The sequence below is a fragment of the Staurois parvus genome, unplaced genomic scaffold (assembly GCF_062004578.1).
Source record: "Staurois parvus isolate SC_StPar_1 unplaced genomic scaffold, SC_StPar_1.0 ptg003601l, whole genome shotgun sequence".
Classification (NCBI taxonomy): Eukaryota; Metazoa; Chordata; class Amphibia; order Anura; family Ranidae; genus Staurois; species Staurois parvus.
The window spans coordinates 725,176-750,000 of NW_028321397.1; the positions used below are offsets into that span (position 1 = coordinate 725,176).

Consider the following 24,825-nt stretch of genomic DNA (forward strand, 5'->3'; position numbering starts at 1 on the left):
AATGCTTGTTACACTAGAGAAGTGTTAGAACACAGAGTGCATTGCAGTTTGCTGTGTACGGGACTGCGTAGGCACAGACCAATCGGAGTGCCCATGCTGGAGCATGTCCACGGCCAAAGTGCCTACAATGGGCACGTGAGCATCTGTCACATACCTGATAGAAGTCTGAATTGACAAGGTCAGCCAGGCCCCACTGAAGGTGAAACAGATGGTGCCGAGGGACAGGAGAAACACGAGTGCCTGTGGATATTGATTGTGGAACTTGCAGCTGGTGATGTAACCTCAGTAAATCAGACAGGGCATCCAGTCAGGAACAGAGGAGATGCCGGAACGGCATGCTGAAGTTAAGGAAGCACTCCATTGGAACTGTAAGATCTGTGTACGTGGCTTGCCGGAACTTCTGATAAGCGTGAGGCCGGAGCACACCGTGACGACCGGAGCTGATGTAATGACAGCCAGGACAGGCACTCAGCAGGACTGTAGAGCCAAAACTGGAACCGGAAGCATAGTCAGAGTAATAGCCAGGGTCAACAATGAGCAGGCGATAAGGTACCGAAACATCAGATAGGGACAAAGTCAGGAGGAAGCCAGGATCAGAAACCGATGAGCAGAAGCATAAACAGAATCCAAGAGCAGGTCAATGGCAAGCCGGGTCAGTAACTGATACACACAGGATACAGCAGGAAATAGGAAGTTAGCTGAAGACCAGCACTGACAGAGAGTAAAAGCTTCCTTTAAATGGTCTGTCTGGCGCCAGAAACAGTGGCCACGCTCCTGTGTGTGTGCACCCGTGTGCGCGCATTTCTATTAGCCAGTTGCCATACAGGAATTCCCTTACAGCATCAGAATGAGGCCATGAAGCAATGGAAGAAGGTGGCCTGGTCTGACGATTCATGTTTTCTTTTACATTATGTGGATGGCCAGGTGGGTGTGCATTGCTTATCTGGCGACGAGTTGGCACCAGCATGCAGTATGGGAAGAAGGCAGTGTGATGTTTTAGGCAATGTTCTGCTTGGGACACCATGGGTCCTGCCATTCATGTGGATGATACTTTGATATGTACCTCCAAAAGGCTACACACCACAATCTAATTTTCTGAATGAGTCGTAAAATGCCTGCACAATGCAGAGGATGGCAAAGTCCACTCTCCATTATAAATAGGCTCCTCTATTTGACTTACAGTATGTGTTAAAAACAGGTTTAGTTAGCACACATTTGCAAACACATGCGTAAGCCACAGAGCCTTGTCACGGCACCGATAGTCTGTAGTCATAACTACAAATGTTGAGAGCCCCCATAGTAGAGGCACGTGCATGTAATGGATAGACCAAGGGCAGGTGGACCTGAGGGTGCCCACCCCTCCTTAACCAAGTCCGGACACTTTCAACCCCTTCTAGTCCAGGCCAATTTTCAGCTTTCAGTGCTCACACTTTGAATGACAATTGCGTGGTCATGCAACACTGTACCCATATGAATTTTTTAGAATTTTTTTTTGAGACCGATAAAACTTTATTTTGGTGGTATTATTTATTCACCACTGGGATTTTTATTTATTTTTTGCTATATAAATGAAAAAGTCCCATAATTTTGAAAAAAAGTGTTTTTCTTATAAAATTTATAATAAAATAAATAATCTTTGTTCATAAATCTTGGCCAAAATGTATTCAGTTATCTTTTTAGTTATAAAATAATTTGGGTTTTTTTTTTAACCAAAAATTATAATTTTTCAAAATTGTTTTTTTACATTTTTTATTTTTTTATATTATTTATGGGCTTTTTTTTTTTAACATACCGTCACCCTAGCAGTACAGTGTCACCATAGTGACACTGTACTACTTGTGGGGGTTATGAAGATTTCTTTTTTTTTTACACTGATTGCTGTTACATCCATAAAGGCTGTAAAAGCAATCATTTCTCTTTCTCTCTGGTTGCATTCTTGCAGCCATTGAGAAATAGTGTGTGAGCTGTGATTGGTCACAGCTTGTCACGTGGTACAAGGCTGTTGTGAATAGCCTTGTATCGTGATCTCTGTGATCCTTCACAGATTTCACAGGTAGTAAGCAATGATGTCAGAAGTGACATCTTGCTTACTACTCTTCATGTGATCACTGATTGGCCAATCAGTGATCACATGATTGGGACCTCACACAGAGGTCCCGTACAACGATTGGTGTTCCACTGTGTCCTCCAGACACAGTGGGCACCGGATCGTGGTGCTGTGCGCTCCCAGGGAGCGCGCACAAGCGGTTGGCGGGGAGGCTGTTTCTAAACGGCCACCCACCCCTGCACTGCTCCCGTCCAGCTGTTTATATACATGGGCCGGACAGGAAGTGGTTAAAGGTACAGGAGCGCACTGGACACCCAGCGTATAGCACAATGGTAGCTAAGGTGTTCAGTGCGCCCCCTTACCAAAAATTCAACCGTACATAAAATGGCCAAACTTTGTAGAGGTAGGACTACAGACTATCGGTGCCATGATGAGGCTCTGCAGCTTACGCATGTGTTTGCAAATGTGTGCTAACTAAACCCCAGTTTTTAACGCATACTGTTAGACAGGTTAATTCGGTTTGTTTGCAGGCTGGGACCTTTTCTCTTTTGTTTGACATGTGTTGCCCTTTCGCGTGCTCTTTGCTGTGAAGGCCAGTTATAGACTGGGGCAGTGGCCATTTTTTGTATCCTCTACTTGACCAATTGATTTTATTTAAGTAGTTGTTCAGCTGTGGTGCTCTCCCTGTCCTATGTCACTTAGTCGCCAGACAGACAATATGCAATATGCGGTGAACCAATTAAAGGGATTCCTCCTAGAGGGCAAGCTCATAGACAGAGCCCGGAGACAGTATCATATAGTATAATATGTTTTATTAAAAAGATAGCAACCACGTGGAGCATAAAATCATCAATGGATAAACAGCACTTACAAAGATGGCTGCCAGACCATCACATAGACACGGCAGCGTGACATCAGCACGTAGGCTCCTACTGACACGTTTCGTGCACACGCACGTTCTCAAAGGGATCCACCTAGTTATGACAGCCAGTCTGGGACAGGAGGTTGCACCATAACATGCACCATTGCACTACCCGAGCATAAAGCCTAATTGGACCTGAAACGAACTACCTTGATCAGGTGCGGACTGACAACTCATGGGGCCCCCGGGCAAAAGGAGATCATGGGGCCCGTGTCCTTGTCCAAACTCAAAAAAGCCTATGAAAAAGGTACCAGGGGCATCTCATGGGGCCCCCTGCTGACCCTGGGCCCTCGGGCAGTGCCCAAGTTTCCAAATGGTCAGTCCGCCCCTGACCTTGATAAGTGTGCTGCTCCCTAAACTAACAGGACATAGGTTTGTGTATTGGCAGTCCTTTTGGACAGAATGACAGTCCTGTCATTCTGCCCATTTCCTGTGAGCCCACCCTGTCCTTTACCATGTCACACATTGCTCACAGTACTCTAGCACTTTGCGGCACTCGCGCGTCATTCTGCAAACGCTGCTCAATCCGGGAAGAATACCTGCTTCCCCGCTGTCACTAAAGGAGGAGGCTGATATCCTGCTGATGTCACTGGACTGGCAAAAGGACTCCATGGAAAAAAAAGTATATTCAGCAGGGGGTGCTGGGTAAGATGGCTGGCATTTTGATTTAATTGGCTTGACAATTCCTCATCTGCATGCTGTATGCATAGCCTACACATTCAGGCAATATCACCACTTACCAATGATTTCATGTACACTCTCTCTAGAGACATATAAACATATGTATACATTAACAATATACATTCACAGTTGTTTCTCTAAACAACTTAATGACATAATTGGCGTTCACACTGTCACATCAGTAAAAATCATTGCCAAGTAAGTCGGAAATCATCAGTATGTTCGTGCATGCAGTGCAAAGCCATGCCATCCGTTGGTGCTGTGTCTGTGAATTTCAAAGCAGAATGTTAGTACTACTTTAAAACTTTCCTGATCTGGGTAATATGGCTGGAATTACTGGGGGGGGGGGGGGGTTATAGTTGTGGTGTAGTTGTAGCATAGGGCCATTATGAATAAACCATCATAGGAAATAAGAAAAAATATAAAAGTGGAAATAGCACCAAAAAAGTGTTCTCATATAATTAACACAAGCTGCTAAACCTTACCCTTAAAATAAAGGTTACAATAATAAAACAAAAAAAGGCGGCGCTCTCAAATTAAATGTACAAATCAAATTAAATGGTGATAAAATTAAACCGTGAAAAAATAATTTTATGTGACCAAAAAATGTCTTTAAGAATTTCTCTTTCCATCAATAGTGAACAATGTCCATCACCACAAGAACAGATTTGTGCAAATCCACCCCCAGCAGAAATGAATAAACTCACCAGAGCAAATTGCCAGTTAAATTATAAACCAGCAATTGCACTCTTTTGCTCTGGGAGCAATACTCTGCAGGCAGACTCAGCGGTGACCAGCTTTTCAAATTATTCCTCTCTCAGCTTGTTGATGTAGTATTATGCAGGTCGGGGAGCCCCAGATATTCAGACACTTATTTATCCTCTTTGGGAGCAATACTCTGCAGATCTATAAACTCAGCAGCAAAAACTTCCAAACCGAATTCCAAGAAGTTCGTGCACAGGCTCAGAAAAGAAACAAAGCAAACGATCGTGTGATACCATACGACACGTTTATTCATAATCATCATAATCCACTCATATTCAACAGTGTCATAGCCGACACTAGCAACAAACACATTTAGTTAAAATCACAGAAAGCCGAACACGCCAGCCTCTTACAGAACGTAGTGACATTAGTCCGAAGCTCCATCCTACGCGTTTCGTCATCCGACGTCTTTACGGAGCGGAAGGATGAACCATTATTCACTATTGATGGAAAGAGAAAATTCTTAAAGACATTTTTTTGGTCACATAAAATAATTTTTTCACTGTTTTAATTTTATCACCATTTAATTTGTACATTTAATTCGATAGCGCTATCTTTTTTGTTTTATCATCATAGGAAATAGGATTATGCAGCCTGTGACGTGTAGAATGTGGGGTTAGATCAGCAATGGGCAAACTACGGCCCGGCGGACCTTTTAATCCGGCCCACGGAGCGTGGCAAACATCGGCTGTCAGAATATGTGTAGGCGGGGCAGCGTGAGGAACGTGAGAGGAGCTAGGCTCCTCTCACAGTCCGCCCTGAAGACCGGAATGGCGCGGGAACACGGCGAGAGGAACGCGCGGAGCAAAGGTAAGTGAATTGACAAAGGGGGGGACTTGGCTTACTACTTGGGGGGGATAGTACTGTGGGGGATGAAATACTGTATGAGGGATGAATTAATATGGGGAATGAATTACTATATGGGGGATGAATTACTATATGGGGGATGAATTACTATGGGGGGGATGAATTACTATGGGGGGGATGAATTACTATGGGGGATGAATTACTATATGGGGGATGAATTACTATACGGGGGATGAATTACTATATGGGGGATGAATTACTATGGGGGGGATGAATTACTATATGGGGGATGAATTACTATAGGGGGGATGAATTACTATATGGGGGATGAATTACTATAGGGGGGATGAATTACTATAGGGGGGATGAATTACTATATGGGGGATGAATTACTACAGGGGGGATGAATTACTACAGGGGGGATGAATTACTACATGGGGGATGAATTACTATATGGGGGATGAATTAATATGGGGGATGAATTACTATGGGGGATGAATTACTATATGGGGGATGAATTACTATATGGGGGATGAATTACTATAGGGGGGATGAATTACTATGGGGGATGAATTACTATATGGGGGATTAATTGCTATGCTTACTATGGGGGAATATTACTATACTTACTATGGATGACACATACACATCATTCATCTACTCTTGGTCCAGGCCCCCGGGTCCAATATATGAACCCATTGCGGCCCTCAAGTCAAAAAGTTTACCCACCCCTGGGTTAGATTGAGGTTATAGGTAAGGTTTGGGAGCCTATTTATAGCAGAAAATGGACCAAATTAAAGCATTGGTTCGGTGGGTTTTTTTCCTTTTTTTTGAGACTAAGGCTTGGTTCACGTTGCTGCAACCCCAAAGTCATGCGACTTTGCATTGCAGCTTCATGCGGCTTTGGCCAATCATTACAATACAGAGTGTGACACATATTATTGCACTTACTAAACCCTCTGAAGTCACAGCTAAAGTCGCAAAGATAAGACAAAAAAATGACTTTCTTGCGACTTGTGATTTTTAACCATTAGCCGCCCGGCCAATGGCCGTTTGGCGGCTTGAAAAGCGCTGCAGCTTTCCGGGTGCACGCCATTTGGCGTGCTCCCGCACATGCGCGGTTGCAGAGCGACGCAGCAGTGCGATCTGTCACCGCCCGTGCACCTCGGACACGGCCGATGACAGATCCGAGTACCGGCTCCCGTTGCCGGTACCATGTGACCTGCTGTGACCAATCACAGCAGGTCACATGACAGTTGTATACAATGGATGGCTTCATTCATGATGCCATCCATTGTATACTAGTGCCTAGCTGTGAATGGTCACAGCTAATCACATGCACATGTCATGTGATTAGCTGTGACCAAATCACAGCTAAGCGCAAAAAAAAAAAAAAAAGCTGAATGAATCGATTTCATTCAGGTAAATGCTTGCTTATAGCAAAGTAATTCTTTGCTATAAGCAAATTGTGTAAAAAAAAAAAAAAAAAAATACTGATCACTTCCCCAAAGTAGTACAGTGTTACTATGGTAACATTGTACTATTTTGGTCATAGTAAAATATGAAAAAAAATCTTAAAAAAATAAAAAAAAGTAATAAAAAATTAAATATAATAAAAAAAAAAAAAATATATATATATTTTTTTTTTCATACTGTCACCAGTCAGTGTCGCTGTTCACCGCCATGCCAGTTATATGATGACGCTGTACTGCACTGGTGACAGTATGTAAAAAAAAAAATAGTGAAAATAATTTTTTTAATTTTTTCATTTTCCGAAAAATTATGACAAAAAAATACAACTTCAAAAAACTCGCCATGCCTCTTATGAAGTACGTCGGACTGTCTACTCTGCAAAAAGGGGTCATTTGGGGGATATCTGTACTATTCTGACATTCTTGGACTTCAAGATATTAGATTGGCTGTCAGTACTTCAGGATTGATCAATATTCAGATCTATACCATAGTTTGTGAACTCTATAACTTTCCTACAAACTAAAAAATACATCCTAATTTGGGTTATTTTCACCAAAGACATGTAGCAGAATACATCTCGGCCTAAATTTATGAAGAACAATTATTTATTTGTAAACTTTTATAACAGAAACAAAGAAAAATGTGTTTTTTTTCAAAATGTTTGGTCTTTTTTTGTTAATTTAGCAAAAAATAAAAACTGCAGCGGTGATTAAATACCACCAAAAGAAAGCTCTAGTTGTGTGAAGAAAATTATCAAATTTTAGTTTTGGGTACAATGTTGTATGACCGCGCAATTGTCATTCAAAGTGTGAGAGCGCTGAAACCTGAAAACTGGCCTGGGCAGGAAGGTGTAAAATTGCACGGCATTGAAACGGTTAACATTGTAGTCTATGGCACTCATGTGGCAAGGAAGATGCAGAAAAGTAGCGCGGGAATCATTTTTTTATGTTGCTGTGAATTGAGTTGCAACAATATAGATGATACCCATTGAAATGAGTGTGTTTTGAATTTTCATGTGATTTTGTGTCGCAAGTTGCATGAGAAAGTTGCAGCAGTGTGAATCAGGGCTAAGGAGAAAAGTAGTGCAGGAATCATTTTTTTATGTTGCTGTGAATTGAGTTGCAACAATATAGATGATACCCATTGAAATGAGTGTTTTTTGACTTTTCATGTGATTTTGTGTTGCAAGTTGCATGAGAAAGTTGCAGCAGTGTGAATCAGGGCTAAGGTTTCATTCCCATGGGCATACTATAGCATACGCCCATACAAGGGCTGTCTTTGCCTGCATGGGGATGCATAGGTGTTCCATGCATCTGCATGCCAGCAATCCTATTCATATCAATTGGGACGTAATGGCTGCACAGACAAATGCACACTGTCGGCTTTCAGGGCCGTGCACCCAAAACCGCACATCTGTCAAATTGAAAGCAACAGCTGTGTCTGTGCAACTGCTGGATCCCAGTTGACATGAATGGGACTGTCTGCACGGGGATTCACAGAACCCCGGTACCGGCATACACAGTTCTTGCATGGTCGTAGCTCTAGTACACCCATGTGAACAAGGCCTTAATCTGCCTAGAGTTCACTGACCCCTCTAAATGCAGCAACACTAGAGAAAAGCTTGAGGACTTGCCTAGCAGAATTTTATTTTCTATATTAAATCTGAGCATTACCAAAAATTACTTGAGAAACAAAAAATAATGTTCTTTAGCAAGGAACATACATTCTACATTAATAATTGTTACCAAAATTAGTATGTACTGTAATTTGCCTCCAGCATTGTTCCTGTTTCTTCTTGCTGGAGGCTGCCATTTTGCTGAAGCCCAGAGCCCCTCAGCAGCGGTAAATCTTTAGGCTGTCAGCAGATCGGCCTCTAGTGGCTCTGATTTTCGGCATAGTGCATGCCAAAAAATAGAAAGCAACTGAGCATGTGCAGAGCAGGGTGTATTACTGGCTTTTAAACAGTATAGGCACTTTTTATAATGTATTACATGGCTATACCTGCAAAAGGGGGCCACCCTGAAGTGATCTAGCAGGACTTCATTCTCTGACTAAAGTTCCACTTTAAATTGTAGTTACCCAAGCTTTGTAAGCTGCTATTGTCTCGTCCATTCTGCCTTTTCTACAGCTATGATCTGCATTGTTATCTACTGTATTCGCTGTTTCAAAGCACTGTGGAACATGTGGGCTGTATAAAAGATGAGAATGAATAATCTCTTACCTTTTCCATGTCTATAGAGACCTGCAGCCTCTCCAGAGCAGGAGGAAATTGATGGCAGCGGAGCTACTTCTTCTGATGTTGACAATTATCAAGTGTTTTCAGATCATTCTCCCAGAGAAGGTATTATTATTATTTTTTTTTTTTTGATTATCGGCATACAAAGGGATACAGAAATGGTGAGGGTGTGGGTCTCTTGATGATGGTATATTATTCATGGAAACAAAGGACCTGATCTCCACTGATTTCTTCTATATACACCCACGCTTTTTCTTAGCCCTTGGTTCATGCAGTATCACAGTGAATGAAATTTCACAGGCCATCCATGAAATGAACTGATGTTTTTCCCTAACAGGGCAAGAGAGTCTCTCTTAATTTCCTCCTTTCCCAGCATCACATACTTACCTACAGGGGTTAGACAAAAAAAGTAGAAACCCTACACTGATTTACAGAAGTGAAAGTGACAACCTGTTTCGTGTTGAAAGTGGAAGTGATGTAACATTCTTTTGCTTGCGCTGTGTGATGAGACACCTAGCTAACAGGTGGGAAGCCTCACTTTCGTCATCCACTGTGTGCGCTGCTAGTATTATGGAATCATGTCAGAGCTGACTGAGCTTCAAAGAGGGTAAATTGTTGATGCCGCTTAGCACCAATTTATTTGCCATGCCGTGAGGTATTAAAGGTTATGACGGTGTAACGGAACTGACACAGACTGCGCTTGAGTACTTCGATTAGAATACCTCTTCCCCATCCGAACACCGACAACAGACACCACAGCCGACCATACAAGACTAGATGACACCAGTCTTGAATTAAACCAAGAGGTAGACTACTTTGTTTGAACTACTTTATTTGAACACAGATATATACACTCAGGGGACAATCCCCCCTCCCTGCATAATGACACAGGGCGGGGCAATCTACATTTAGTAACAAGAGACACACAGGTATTCAAACTTCACACCAGCAGATAGTCCCATCGGGAGGAAGGGCTGCTGGAGACCCCCCCCCCCCACTAAGCTAATACACATAAACACATACATCCCATAATAGTTTGCTCCCACACCAGACAAACAATAGAACAATGGAATGCAGCCACATGACATTAAACAATCAACAACCTCCCACCCCACCTATCTCCTAAACATGTCTACACAGCCTGAGACAAAGCACACACACAATATTAGGACAGATCACCCTGTACCCCTAACAGGCACAGGGTGATTTACACATAAGAGGGATATGGGGAGCTGATACAGGGGTCTCCCCACCTCTCCAAAGTGAGCTGGGTTCCATGGGCCTCCCACCCAAAGTGACTCCCATCACAGACGGCTTATACAGTTTCCGGGAAACCATCGTCTGATAAGCATAAGCACGGTCGACATGGTCAACTGAAAGAGACAAACGGACATTGCGCAGGATTGTGACCCAGAATAAGAAAACAATTGATGCAAACGTGACTGCAGAGCTCAATCTCGGTCCCGTAGATAAAGAGAAGATAAAATAAACCTGCAATTTCAGTCACAGAAGCGCCAGATAAGCGGCACCAACAATTTACCCTCTTTGAAGCTCAGGAATCTCTGACATGACTCCGTATTGCTAGCAGCGCACACAGTGAATGACGAAAATTAGGCTTCCCGGCTGTTAGCTTTTCAACACAAACATGTCGTTACTTTCACACCTGTAAAACATGTAGTGTTTCCACTTTTTTGTCTAACCCCTGTACTTTGCTCTGTAGGTATGTAAGTATATGACCAAAAGTGTTGGAAACTTGACCTTCACATCTATGTGACCTTGTTGGACATCTCATTCCAAAGCCATGGGCGTTTAATATGAAGTTGCTCCCCTTTTTGGCTATGACAGCCTTCACTCTTCTGGGAAGGATTCCCACAAAATGTTGGGGTGTGTCTGTGGAAATTTGTGCTCGTTCATCCAAAAGAGCATTTGTGAGGTCAGGTACTGATGTTGGACAAGAAGACTTGCCTCATAGTCGCCATTCCTATTCATCTCAAAGGAGTTCAGAAGGGGGTCAGGGCTCTGTGCAGACCACTTAAGACCATTTCTTTATGGAGCTGGCTTTGTACACAGGGGCACGGTCATGTTGGAGCAGAAAAGGGTCTTCTCCAAACTGTTTCTGTGACCTACCTTATTTTAAGACCCAGTGATGTTATCAATAGACCTCTGTGCTTCTCTATTCAATGCAGACTGATCATGGCCGGTGGGAAAGGCCAGCAGAGTGCTGTACTTAGCTGACAGAAAACATCACAGCACCTTGCCTCATTACACCTTTTAAGTTCACCTTTTGATCAAAAGTAATAAATGCACATGTTTTTGCAGGTAACAAAAATGTACATTTTATTATTTTTGGTTGCAGGAGCCTGTAAACCATTGCACCAGAGATCAGCAGATTGCTGGTGCCATGCAGGTTTCCTGCAGACTTCTCAGTATATCTGCTTGCTCATGCGGGAAGTACGGGCAAGCTGATATACTGACCGGAAAATTCAATGAATTAAAATGGCACTCCACAGCGATGTGTTAGTTCATTGAGAGCTACAAGCTGACAGCCTAAGGCTATCGGGACTTGTAGTTCATTCATAACTGAATGAATGACGCGACCGTTCTCCCCGTACTTCTGTCACAGGGAGGGGGGACAGCGGGCAGCGGCTGCAGCATTGGGAACAGGTTACATGTTCCAACCTAAAAACGGGTGGAACATGTAACATGTTCCCAAAGGTGATACTGTATCCTTTAAGAGCCCTCAGCCCTGATGCAAGCAGTCAGCTTGCTCTTAGGAGGAGGTATGCAAATATAAAAAAATGCATTGATGGGTGGATGTCAGTTTGTAGGTGGGCGTTCCTAGACAGGCTTCATTTCTATGCATACCATCCTAGGTAACACGTGCATGTGATGCTGTGATACCATGACTGAAATGAATGAAAGGGGTGGGCCAGGGACAGGCATACTGGGGAGGAAAGAGCTAGATGAAGATGTGGGTCCTCCAACCATGATAGGCTGACCACCCGCTGCAGTCTTTAATGTACATTGTGAGAACCTCACAGTGTGCAGTGAACAGGGGTGGACTGACAACTCATGGGGCCCCCGGGCAATAGGGGATCATGGGGCCCCTGTGTCCTTGCCCAAACTCAAAAAAGCCTATGAAAAAGGTACCAGGGGCATCTCATGGGGCCCCCTACTGACCCCGGGCCCTCGGGCAGTGCCCGAGTTTCCAAATGGTCAGTCCGCCCCTGGCAGTGAATTAAAAAAAAAAAGTAATTTCAGTAGAGGAAAGGAGCCTGTACAACTGTGAAAAGTAAGGCTGGAGTTTAGGTGTGTGCTTTAAAAAATGGTCACACACACAAAAAAAAAACTTTAAAAATTGGCCGTCTATGTTCGTTCATTCACTACCTTCCGCCAATCTATGTTGGCTTTAACCTCTACTAACGGATGGTGCAAATGTAATATAAAACAGGAACATCGATCATAAATAAGAAAACGTCCACGTTTGTAGTGCACATTAGCAGGAATGAGATCACACATTTTGGTTGGGTCTTTGGCGTACATTACTATCATTCCATCATGGAAATCTTTATGTACCAGACTAATTGAAACACCCATCCCCCCCCCCCCCCCCACAAGATCCAAATAAGCTGATTTATGGCTAAACTCCTCTCTTGACCTCCTAGTTCTAAATCTTCTTCTGAATCTTTCATTCTGTACTGGTTGCATTATTTTAGTTCTAAAACATAGTTACATTTTTACAAATATTCGGTTTCGTTGTCCCATAGTTGGGAAGGACTCTGTCACTTTTGTAAGAATCTTCTGTATCTTTAAAAAAGGTTAAAGGATATATAAATACAACAGCAGATTATGTGAAATGCAGCCTGCAGTTTACAAATCCATAGATGTGGTATCTTCATTTGTATATTTGTTTTTTTTCAGGCTTTTTTCTTTGATTTACACGTAGTGATCCCACCAGTTACACACTTCCTGTCCTAGGGTGACAATGCTATTTTGTAATAAAAACGCATTTCAACATGCAGTGTGTGTGTGTGTGTGTATATATATATATATATATATATATATATATATATATATATATATATATATGTATGTGTATATATGTGTGTGTGTATATACATACATTCATTTATTGAAATATATTGCATATGGCCAAAATTGTAGCATTTCAAATAAATGGCAATATATTTGGGAAGAATATTTTTAAAATATATTTCAAATATATATTTTTTCCATATGGGCAGAGCGGCTTAGAGAGAAGGCTGTGGGGGCAGTAAATGAGCAGATCAGGGGAGCCTGCTCGAGTGAGGTGAGGGTAAACAAAACAACCTCTTCTTCAACCCCCTAGGCTTAAAGTGGTTTTAAAGCCTAAACATTTTTTTTACCTTAATGCATTTCCTGTATTAAGGTAAAAAAATGTTTAGGTGGGGTAGCAAGATGCCCTCTGCCCCCCCCCCCCCCTCAACCTGACCTGAGTCCTCAGTCGATCCAGCGTCATGCCCATCTGCAGTGACTCTCTCCCCTCTCTCCCAGGCTTGGTTGAGAGCAGCAGGAGACACTGGCTCCCACTGCTGTCTGTCAAATCTTGTGATGAAAGAGTGAGGGGTGGGGCTGAGCCACATTATTTGTGTCTATGGACATGGGCAGCGTGGCTCGAGGGGGAGCCGGCATGTGCTTGCTATGGGGGCACACCAAAAAAAGGAGGAGCCAAGAGCACCTTTTGGGGGACCCAAGAAAAGCCAGTTCAGGACTGCTCTGTGCCCTTTTTTTTTTTTTTTTGCCCAAAGTTGGACTTTAAGATACCTGACTTAGAGGCTGTCAGAAATGTATACGGTAGTGCTGCTGTCAAATGCAGAATTTCAACAGTTGGTTAACAAAACAAGTTTTTTTCCAGAAGGGGCAGGGTGTATAGATTAAAGATGATACATCAGATACAACCTAGATATAGGATCCAGGGGGCTTTGTAGAGATACAAGGATCAATCTGAAAACTAATGCTGGTACCTGAAGGCATCACCAGGTCCTTACTCTTCAGCCTTGTGGTTAACTCTGGAACGGCCAAGTCAGATCCATAGGATATAGGTGATCATGAGTAAATGTGTAGTTGTCAGATTAATATTAAAAAAAAAACATATACTATGTAATGCCTGTGCATATTTTTTTTTTAGAACTCTTGCTTTCCATTTCTTGAAGTATAGACAGAACTGATGAATCTTCATTTTGTTTATGCAGAAACTAGAATTGATTCTGTTGCAGAGTCTCCGATACCTGGGCCGGTCCCTACAACCAGGAGATCCCAAGTGGCCGAAGTGGTCAGATCAGGTAACTTGTTTTTCTTTAGGTCTCCTTCATGCTTGACTTCAGCTAGCGTAACATCATTATGTACAACAAGCTTTTATATCGTATTCGGAAAGCTTTTAGAATACTCCAGGAAGCTTTTAAAGCAATCTTCAGCTCCAGTTTGAGGAGGTTAAGGTTCTTAAAGCAGTATTAAACACTTTTTTTTTTTTTTTTTAATGGGCCTCAGCTGGTTGATGCTATAATGTGCTAGTATGCACTGTATAATGTATATTATGGCGGACTTGCCTAACAAACGAAACTCTCCAGCGCTGAGCTGTCATCTCTGCTGGTGCTTCCATCTTCTCCTGTTCTTCCTTCTGGTTTCACACTCTCTGACTGCTTGAATGGCCAGTCACAATGACATCACTTCTGCACATGCATGTGGGAGTCACCATCATGGCACAGTGCTCAATGCAATCATGGCACAGGCAGCACACCATGAATGCAGAGGTATTGTACATTTTCAAGTGACATCATTGGCTGGAGCCAACATTGCTATCTACTAAAGGGCACTGCTTTAGATTGTTTAAAGGATACCAACTAGTAAGACTTATTATAAGCTTACCTGTAGAGCAAAGTGAAAAAGTAGAGTTAAAGTGGTTGTTAAGGCTCAAGGTTTTTTACCTTCATGTATTCTATGTATGAAGGTAAACAACCTTAGGGCAGCAGTGCCCCCAGCCTCCCCTAACACTTACCTGATCCCCATATGTAACTGAACTGACCCAGACTGTGCTTGAGTACTTTCGTTAAAATACCGCCTCCCTGTCCGAACACCAACCACAGCCGACCATACAAGACTAGACGACACCAGTCTTGAAGTAAACCAGAGTAAACTACTTTATTTGAATACAGATACAAGATATATACACTTGGGGCAATCCCCCCTCCCTGCATAATGAAACAGGGCAGGGCAATCTACATTTAATAACAAGAGACACACAGGTATTCAAACTTCACACCAGCAGACAGTCCTATCAGCAGGGAGGGCTGCTGCAGACACCCCCTCCCCCACTAAGCTAATACACATAAACACATACATCCCATAATTATTTGCTCCCAAGCAGGGGCGGACTTACCATTTGTAAACTCGGGCAGTGCCCGAGGGCCCGGGGTCAGTAGGGTGCCCCATGAGATGCCCCTGGTACCTTTTTCATAGGCTTTTTTGAGTTTGGGCAAGGACACAAGGGCCCCATGATCCCCTATTGCCTGGGGCCCCCATGAGTTGTCAGTCCGCCCCTGCTCCCCAGCCTGACAGACAGTAGCACAATGGGATGCAACCACATGGCATTAAACAATCAACAACCCTCCACCTCAATATTAGGACAGATCACTCTGTGCCTGTTAGGGATTTACACATAAGAGGGATATGGGGAGCTGAGATAGGGGTCTCCCCACCTCTCCAAAGTGAGCTGGGTTCCATGAGCCCCCCACCCAAAGTGACTCCCATCACACCATATTTATCCAGCGATGTGCCCAAGAGCTTCGGATCTCTCCCAGGACTCTCCCTCATCAATGGCAGAGACAGCAGCAGTAGCCATTGGCTCCTGGTACTGTCAATCACAGCCATTAAGCCAATGAGGAGAGACAGGAGTGTGTGTGTGTATGTATGGACACACATAGCAGTGGCTTGAGAGCGAGCCTGCTCAGGTGCCCCTATAGCAAGTTGCTTGTTATGAAATAGGGGCACTAGGCAGGAGGTAGGGGCCTGGCACACTGGCAGGGGACCTGTGAAGAGGAGGGTCGAGGCTGCTCTGTGCAAAACCATTGCACAGAGCAGGTAAGTATAACATGTTTGTTATTTAAAAAACAAAACGAACCTTTAATATCATTTTAAGTGCGGACTGTCACTTTAAGCAGGCTGCTAGCAGGTGTCGTTGGGTTTTGGCACTATAAGAAATTTGTAGAAAACCTGCTAGCAGCTTGTTTTAACCTCTTCCCGCCGGCCGTACACATATATGTGGCCCTATGTAAACACTTTACTGTGCTGAGAGTGTGCTCCCTGCCCGCTCCCAGCACAGTAACGAACGTGTACCAGAAAGCTCCTGATGCATACTTGTGATTAGGAGCTTTCCGATCATGTGACCGCTGTGACCGACAATCACACCAGTCACATGATTAGAATGCCCGCCTCTGCCTTCCACTTACTGTAGATCCTCTTAGACCAGTGGTTCTCAACCTTCCTAATGCCGTGACCCTTTAATACAGTTCCTCATGTTGTGGTGACCCCCAACCATAAAATTATTTTCGTTGCTACTTCATAACTGTAATTTTGCTACTATTATGAATCGTAATGTAAATATCTGATCTGCAGGATGCATTTTCATTGTTATAAATTGAACATAATTAAAGCATAGTGATCAATCACAAAAACAATATGTAATTATATATTGTGAAATATTTTTTTCTAATTACAAATAAAAGAAATTTTGTCTTGAAGCATGGTGTAGGATGGGTCTTAGGCGACCCCTGTGAAAGGGTCGTTCGACCCCCAAAGGGGTTGCAACCCACAGGTTGAGAACCGCTGTCTTAGAGGGTTGAGAGGCTGTGGCAGAAAGGGTTAAAGCACTGTAGTCCATGCCAGCTAACAACCCACTTGCCGCCCCTTGTTGTGACAAAACTTGCTACTTCAATCTTTTGGAGCCTCAGAAGACCTGACTACTGGACAGCCAATAGGAAGTGTTCATGTCACCCTGACATCACTTGCTACTGCAATCTTTTGGAGCCTCAGAAGACCTGGCTGCTGGACAGCCAATAGGAAGTGTTCATGTCACCCTGGCAGCAATGTTGGTGCTTGAAGAAGGGCTGCTCTAACATACTTAGCAGTCCAGAGGTTGGATTACTCGGAACCTAGCGCATCATATAACCACAGATTTGGGTGAACATTTGGGGCTAATCAGGCAATTATCGAGGTGGGTAATGTAAACTTTGGTGGGGGTACCCTGGCCAGAGAGGAGCTTTAAATTTCCCCTCTTTCTAAAATCATACAGGTTCCACTGGTGTATCGGAGGCTGTAGGTCGCCCTGGTGTCTCAGAGGCTGTAAGCCGACTTGGTGCATCGGAGGCTGTAAGGCAAACTGGTATATTGGAGGCTGATAGTCGTTCTGGAGTATTGGAGGCTGTAGGTCGCCCTGCCATACCGGAGGCTGTAAGTCGTGGCTCCCGTGAAGTAAACCAGGAGATCAGGCAGCTGCGCACCACAAACCAGCAGCTAATGGACATGAATCATAAGATGGATGCTCAGGTGGAGGAAATGAAGGAGCAGATGAAAGCCTGGAGAGTGAAGATAAAAAATCTAAAGAATGAGAAGAAGGAGCTGGAAGAAGCCTTGAAGAAATCCCAAATTGGAGGTAACTATAGAATTGTATAGTTCCTGGTAAATTTGGTTTCATCTGCTAATTGATGGTCTGTATGCCATCAAAAATACTAATTGAGTGGAATTTTGGTGACTGTTTAAAATGAATCCTCAAACAATCTTAGGTCAACTAGAGATATAGATAAATATAGAAAAAAAAAAAGTTTGAATCTTTTCTTCTTGCCAGCTTCAGTTCTGTAGATGCTGGGATACTCCAGTCCTAAAATGTAGTAAGTTGGAGATCGTGCCTTTCTGTAGTAATATGACTAGTTGCAACCAGTGGTGTATTTAAGTTTTGTACTGCCCCCTAGGCAACACAAAAATTGGAGCCCCCCCGTGGAGGGAGCCTGACATTGACCAACAACCCACCTGCCCCCCCCCCCCCCCCCGAGAGAGTTTTCCACTAACACACATTCCCCCCCACCCCCCCTCCCTGTAAGAGAGAGAGAAAGACACTCACTTTCACAGCTCCGGACATCTCTGGGAACGAGAGTCAGGCTCTGCATACACTATCAAGCAGCCCACAGCCTCTTTTGGATCCCACCTGGTCCCCATGCCACAAGTGGCCCTTCTTCCAGGGGGCAGTTCTGTCCCCCTGAAAAATGCTGCCCTAGGCAATTGCCTTGTGATAAATACACCCCTGGTTGCAATGTTGTAATAGGAAACACCCCACCATTGCCTTATAGTGTACCAGACCTGACCCTGTGGAGCTGTTTAGGTTTCTAGGCCCAGGGTCTACATGGGGCTTCAACTTTCCAAGTAAAGATTTACCTCACCACTGGCTGACAATGAGCCCCATCAAATGATAGGGACAGATTTTATTTTTCTGGAAAAATCACATGACATTGAGCTTAGTTCCGCGAAGGTGGAGCCTAATGATGACCTACAACAGGGGTCAAGCAGCGGGAGTAAAAACGCCCCACTGTCAGTGAGAATAAACAATACTTCAGGCTTGGTGGTCAGTGGGAGTAAAAAAAAAATCACAAATTTCCTGTGGTTTTGGAGGAGAAGGAATAGTGCCTCATCACTGGTGTCAATGGGAGAACAAGTGCCCCACCGTTGGTGTTAGTTGAAGGAACCATTGGTGTCAGTGGTTGGAATAGTGCCCCGGAGTTGGTGTCATTAGGAGGAATTGTGCCCAGCCGTTGGTGTCAGTGGATGGAATAGGCCCTACAGTTGGTGTCATTATGAGGAATTTTGCCCTATAGTTGATGTAAGTTGGAGGAATTGGGGCCCATGATTTGTGTCAGTTGAAGGATTAGTGCCATATCGTGGGCTTTCTGTGGAAGGAATAGCGCCCTATGGTTGGTGGTGTCAGGTGAAGGAATAGTACCCCATCATTGATGTCAGTTGAAGGAATTGTACCCCATCGTTGGTAAAGGTTGGAGGAATAGTGCACTATCCTTGGTGTCAGTGGAAAGAATGGTGCTTGTTGTTGGTGTCAGGGGAAGGAATAGTGCCGCAAAAGCCAAATAAAAGCAAGCAAAAGGCCACATCTGACCCGCAGGCTGCAATTTGGAGACCACTGACCTAGGCTGAAGGAGATCCAATGTTCAGCTTTCGTCTAAGACAGTGTATTCAGTCAAGGCACCCTTTAAAATTATGGACAGTCTTGAGGCACCCCATTCTAAAATGGGGTGCTTCTAGACTGTCTATAATTTTTAAAAGGGCACCCTATTCTAAAATGTGAAAAACTATTGTAATAGTTTTATATAATGCAGCAACATCCACACATGTAGGACACCCAACATTAGAGGTGATTTATTCTTCCAAAACAAATACACTTTTGCACACTGGTACTGACTAGTATTCCCATGTTTCTCTTCTCCCTCAGTTTTTCTCCATCACTGAGCTAATGTGACCCCAGCACTGATGGAAAGGGGCAGAGGAGGGTCAACCTAAGATGCGGACATCCTCCTTATCAACTGATCATGTCATTGGTTGCCAGGACGCCGGCGGCTAGAAGGTCGTAATGGTGCACAATGAAAGCCTGTGGCTTTGTGTAACTAAAAGGCCAGTTTGTTCCATCGCTGGCTTGTATACAAGTTGTGGGCAATTTTTAGACATTTTGCCAAGGCACCCCTGAAGACATCTCAAGGCACCCCAGGGTGCCTGGGCACCCTGGTTGAGAAAGGCTGGTTTAAGATCTCAGTGGGCTCCACAGGGGCATGGGGATCTGCTTCTATACTAACACAAGCACTTGCAGACACCACATAGTAATAATGCGCATTTCTGGTGCTCTGTGGAGAAGAGTGAAGCAGTTGCCATAGTATGAGGATTGCTGGGGCTCTGGGTTCCACGGCAGCTGGCCCATTAAGGGGCAGACATCTTCCCACTAAGTTTTGAGAAAAAAACCTAAATATAGGTGGGCAACTTTTGCTAAAGGATTCCTTCAACAATTTGCTCTGAGAGAACTACATGGTTAAATCTCATTGTAACACCTTTCCTCAATCACAGCAGATGGTGCGGAACTGATATCAATTCGGGAACAGGCGCAGGAATTAGTAGACGAGAATGATGCTTTAAAGATGACAATCCATCGTCTCAACGTAGAGCTGAGCCGCTATCAAACCAAGTATCGTCCTTTAACCAAAGAAGAGGTACTTTTTAGCGCCAGGTTTTTGCTTTGGTTTTTTAGGAGGGTAGGCCAAAGGGCAAATGAAAACATTTTTCTGAGCATAGATACATTTCTGTAAAATATAAACTATGATTTGTGTTTTTGCTATCCAGGTAAATATACAGTATAATAGTGCTGAGCCTGGAATGTTAAACAGGGATTTTGTGGGTTGCATTGGGGTCCTTTAGCTACACAGCAGACTACGGGGGTCCTCCTCACCACCACCACTGCCTTTCCCAGGCTTTCTCATCTCATTGGGGAGCCCGGGAACAATTCAACTGGTGGCATCGGCTTTAGAGGAGCTGATTTGGTTCCTCACTGTGTGACATCGGAAACCACAACGAGGATTTTGTCTCTTCTGGTTAGTTGATTTCCAAGGCAACAAAGGAGTGGCTCAAGAAGAAGCACATTAACCCCTTTGACGCCGACGGCACACAAATATGCGGCCTCACGGAACTGGGCTTTTTTCCATGGGGCCGCATATTTGCGTACCTGAGACCGTGGTGTCACTGAGAGCCCCGAGTCCCGTTCTAACGATCGGGATCCGGGACTCCCGATTCTGGGTCACGTGATCGCTGTGATAGCCTCTGATTGGCTATCATAGTGATCAGTCACTGTGCAGCCCGCCCCCCTTGTTTTTTTCTCTCTATGAATGGAGAAGAGAGACACATTGGGGTTTATTTACTAAAGCTGGAGAGTCCAAAATCAGACTCCCTTCTGCATAGAAACCAATCAGCTTCTAACCTCAGCTTGTTCAATGAAGCTTTGGCAATGAAACCTGGAAGCTGATTGGTTTCTATGCAGAAGGGAGTCTGATTTTGGACTCTCCAGCTTTAGTAAATAAACCCCAATGTATCTATTGTATCTCTCTAACTCCTGAAATAGAGAGATAAAAAAAATGTTTGTAATAAAAAAAAAAAAAGAAGATAAATAAATATAAAAAATAAAGAAAAATACCTAGATCAAGGTTTGATCTAGTTGAGTACCAGGGTTAGTGTTTGGGTCAAGGTCAAAGGTCAGGGTCAAAGGTTAGGATTTATAAAAAAAATTGGTATCAGTGTCAGCGTTAATGTCAGTGTGTTTTAGATAAAAAAAAAAAAAGACAAAAACAAAATGCGCGCTATTGTTTCGGGGCTGTACTACGGGTACAAACAACAAATAACATACACATATATGGTATCGCTGCGATCGTCAAGAGCTGGAGAATTTATTTTGGGTTGTTCTATGGAGGTAGGTTATGAAAAAAAAAATAAAAATTAGGAGCTATCCATTACCATTTACCACCAAATGAAAGCCCAATTTGTCCTGAAAAAAACGCGGTATAATCCCCCTGGATGTACAAAGTAGTTGTGATGATATGTACGGTTTTACTAACACATGTCAACGTTGCAGAATTGTGCTTAGGCATTTAGGTTTGTTTTACCCTTAGGCGTGAAGGGGTTAAGGTCCTGGAGTGGCCAAGCCAGTCTCCAGACCTTAATCTGATTGAAAATCTTGGAGGGAGCTGAAAGTTCAAGTTGCCAAACGTCAGCCACCAAACCTTAAAGACTTGGAGAGGATCTGCCAAGAGGAGTGGGCCAAAATCCCTCCTGAGATGTGTGCAAACCTGGTGGCCAACTACAGGAAACGTCTGACCTCTGTGATTGCCAACAAGGGATTTGCCACCAAGTACTAAGTCATCTTTTGTGAAGGGGATCAAAAACGTATTTCCCTCATGAACATACAAATCAGTGCATCATTTGTTAGACATGCATTTCTGCTGAATTTTTTGTTGCTATTCTGTCTCTCAGTGTTACATTACACCGAACATTCGATTTTTAGACCGATCAATTCTTTGTGAGTGGGCAAACATTCAAAAATCAGCAGGGGATCAAATACTTATTTCCTTCACTGTAGGGTCTCATAAATGCCAGATCTCTCCATAAAGAGGACCTGTCATGACCTATGCTATCAAAAGGGATGATGTTCATACATTTCAGATTAAAAAAAAAAATGAAGTGACAGTGTAATAGAAATATTAAGTAAAAATAAAAATGTTTTAAAAATATGTGTATCTTTAAACTGGTAACCTGTAAAGGCTTTTAAAGCATTGACAATTAATAATTTAATGTACTGTAGTTTGTCGCCATTCCACATGTGTGCACAATTTAAAGCGAGACATGTTTGGTATCTATTTACTCACCATATTGTGTGGTGCTTGGATTAGTTTGTTCCCCCGGGGATCCTGCCAGTGACACACTTCCTGTCCTAGCGTGCTCTCCTGATTCCCTCTCTTTATTGCCATTACATAGTGCGAAGGTGTTTTATAGTTCACTGAAAGATAGTTTTGCATGCTAAAAATGTCTGAGATCTCAGTTCAGTGCACAGGAAGTTTCAAGGACACTAGAATTCTAGCAGGATAAATTGAAATGTTTCTGTGACTTTCAGAAAATGGACTTGGTCGGTAAGAGAAAACTAATGCAGCCACCACTTGTAAGGACTGGCAGACTGCAATACATGCCTTTTGTCTGTTCTTGGGTTTAGATACATCAGTGCTGTATTGTTGGTATTACCTAACCCTCTTCTAATTCTGCACCCTCTTGATATGGTAGAAATCTTACATTTCCCTGCTTAATGAAATGGTTGTTTCGGCTGTAGCTGTGACTTCCACTCCAAAAGTAACTGTACTGGAAGAAAACCATTTTCTGCCCCAATAACTTCTGCGCCGGCTCCAGTCGTCTGCCTGTGCTGGCCAAGTGTTTGAGATCACATAGCTTTAGCTGAGCGTGTCTGTGAAGTGACATTTGAGTAGCGGTACTGGAGGAGAGAGAGCGGACTCTCCCCTGCCTTTCCATGGTCCTGCACTCGTGTTGCTTGCTTTCGCCAGGTAATTTGTGTCGCAGTCGTCAGTGATAAATAATGCACATTGTGTCTGTTCTGAGGGTAATGTGACCTCCAACTTACAGTAACAAGGGAGAGCCAGCGAGTGAGAACCACAGTCATCTATTCTGTTAAAGAAAAAATACTGTTACAATAAAAGTTTTCTATAATTGCTAATGGAACTTTTTAGATCTTTACAAACCTAACTACAGCTAATTAGGGAGCTGCAGGGGAGCTGAGCTGCTGAGTCACTTCTAAGGCCCCATGTACACAGGACACTTCTGAACGATGGAAACTGACTGCTGGAAAACGTAGGTTAAAAAAAATCTGTTTAGCCGTGTTTGCATAACGCGTTTATGCGTGTTTATGTGCTTCTGAGTTTAGAAGCGTTTTTTTAAAGATAACCACAGGAGAACCTCCCAAATGCCCAGAATGCACTGAAAAGGAGGTAAATTATTAACTATTTCAGACTGTTTCAGAAAATACAGAGAGTAGAAGCAGAGGCAGCGGTATGTGTTTAGATTAGCTTAGGTGTGAGTTGCTCATTAACATTTCTTTTGTTTCCACGGGTGGGAAAGGTGTCGGGTGGAGGGAATCATTAAGGCCACCTGGCAGGGGTTCTTCATGAGGAATTTGAGGTGTGAATGGTCATTAACATATCTTTTGTTTCCAAGGGTGGGAGAGGTCTGAGGTGTGACTTGGTCATTGCAATGTGTGACAAGCTTGGTAGGAACATCCTGTGTTCAGTGTTTTGTCCATCTGAGTACCTTGAAAACGCTTTGCATGCATTTTTCATGATGAAAAAAAGCTCTGGACAGCGTCGGAAACTGGAAGAGGTAAAAATTTCAAACACTTATAAACGCGATTTGTGGCTTTTAGTCGCATTTACAAGCATTTTGCTTTTGAAACGCTGATAAAATCGACTGCTGAATGCGCATTCAAAAAAACGACTGTAAACTCAAAAAGCTGTAAACAACTGTAAACGATGATGTGTACATGGACACATAGGAAACATTAGAGAGAGTTCAGGGGCTGCTGAAAAAAACCACTCAACAGCTCCTGAACGGGAATTTATCAGCTGCAGTGTACATGAGCCTTTAATGTTGAGAGGGAGAGCTGACTTGGTGAGTCACTGTTTAGAGGGAAATGTAAGGAGAACTGAGCTTCTGAGTTACTGCTAAAAGGGTGGAGTAGGGAGATCTGAGCTGCAGAGTCACTGCTGTGAGCGAGGAGCAGGGAGATATGAGCTGAGTCTCAATTAGGAAGGGATGAACTGCAGTGTCATAACTAGGAGGGGGGTGCAGGGAGATCTGAGCTGCCTAGTCACTACTAAGAGGAAAGAACTGAGCTGCTGAGTTACTGCTGAGAGGGATGAGCAAGGGAAGCTGAGCTGCTGAGTCACTCTAGTAGGAGGGAGCTGAGCTGCTGAGTCACTACTAGGAAGGGGAAGCTGAGTTGCTGCTGAAGTGGAGGAACAGGGGATGATGAGATGCTAAATTACTGCTGAGAGGTAGAAATGGAGTGCTGGGAGCAACAGGGATGATGAGCTGCTAAATTACTGTTCGGAGGCAGAAACAGGGAGAACTGAGCCACTGAGTTACTCCTGAGAGGGAGGATAAGGTGGAGCTGTGCTGCTGAGTCAGTGCTGAGAGGGAAGGGTAGGGAGCGTTGAGCAGCAAAGTCACCTCTGTGAGGGAGGAGCAGGGAGATATGAGCTGAGTCTCAAC

At 43.6% G+C, this 24,825-nt stretch overlaps 1 protein-coding gene across 2 annotated transcripts in view; it reads left to right on the plus strand.

The window, feature by feature from the left end:
• The window catches only part of CEP89 (centrosomal protein 89), a 127,540-nt gene that overhangs the window by 7,976 nt on the left and 94,739 nt on the right, over positions 1 to 24,825 (plus strand). The window contains exons 5-8 of one of the 2 annotated variants that reach the window (XM_089667824.1): positions 8,934 to 9,036; positions 14,163 to 14,252; positions 17,258 to 17,617; positions 20,080 to 20,222. In XM_089667824.1, coding sequence (XP_089523950.1) covers positions 8,934 to 9,036; positions 14,163 to 14,252; positions 17,258 to 17,617; positions 20,080 to 20,222 — 696 coding nt within the window. The remainder of the gene's footprint in view (positions 1 to 8,933; positions 9,037 to 14,162; positions 14,253 to 17,257; positions 17,618 to 20,079; positions 20,223 to 24,825) is intronic. The other variant, XM_089667825.1, reaches the window with a different exon arrangement.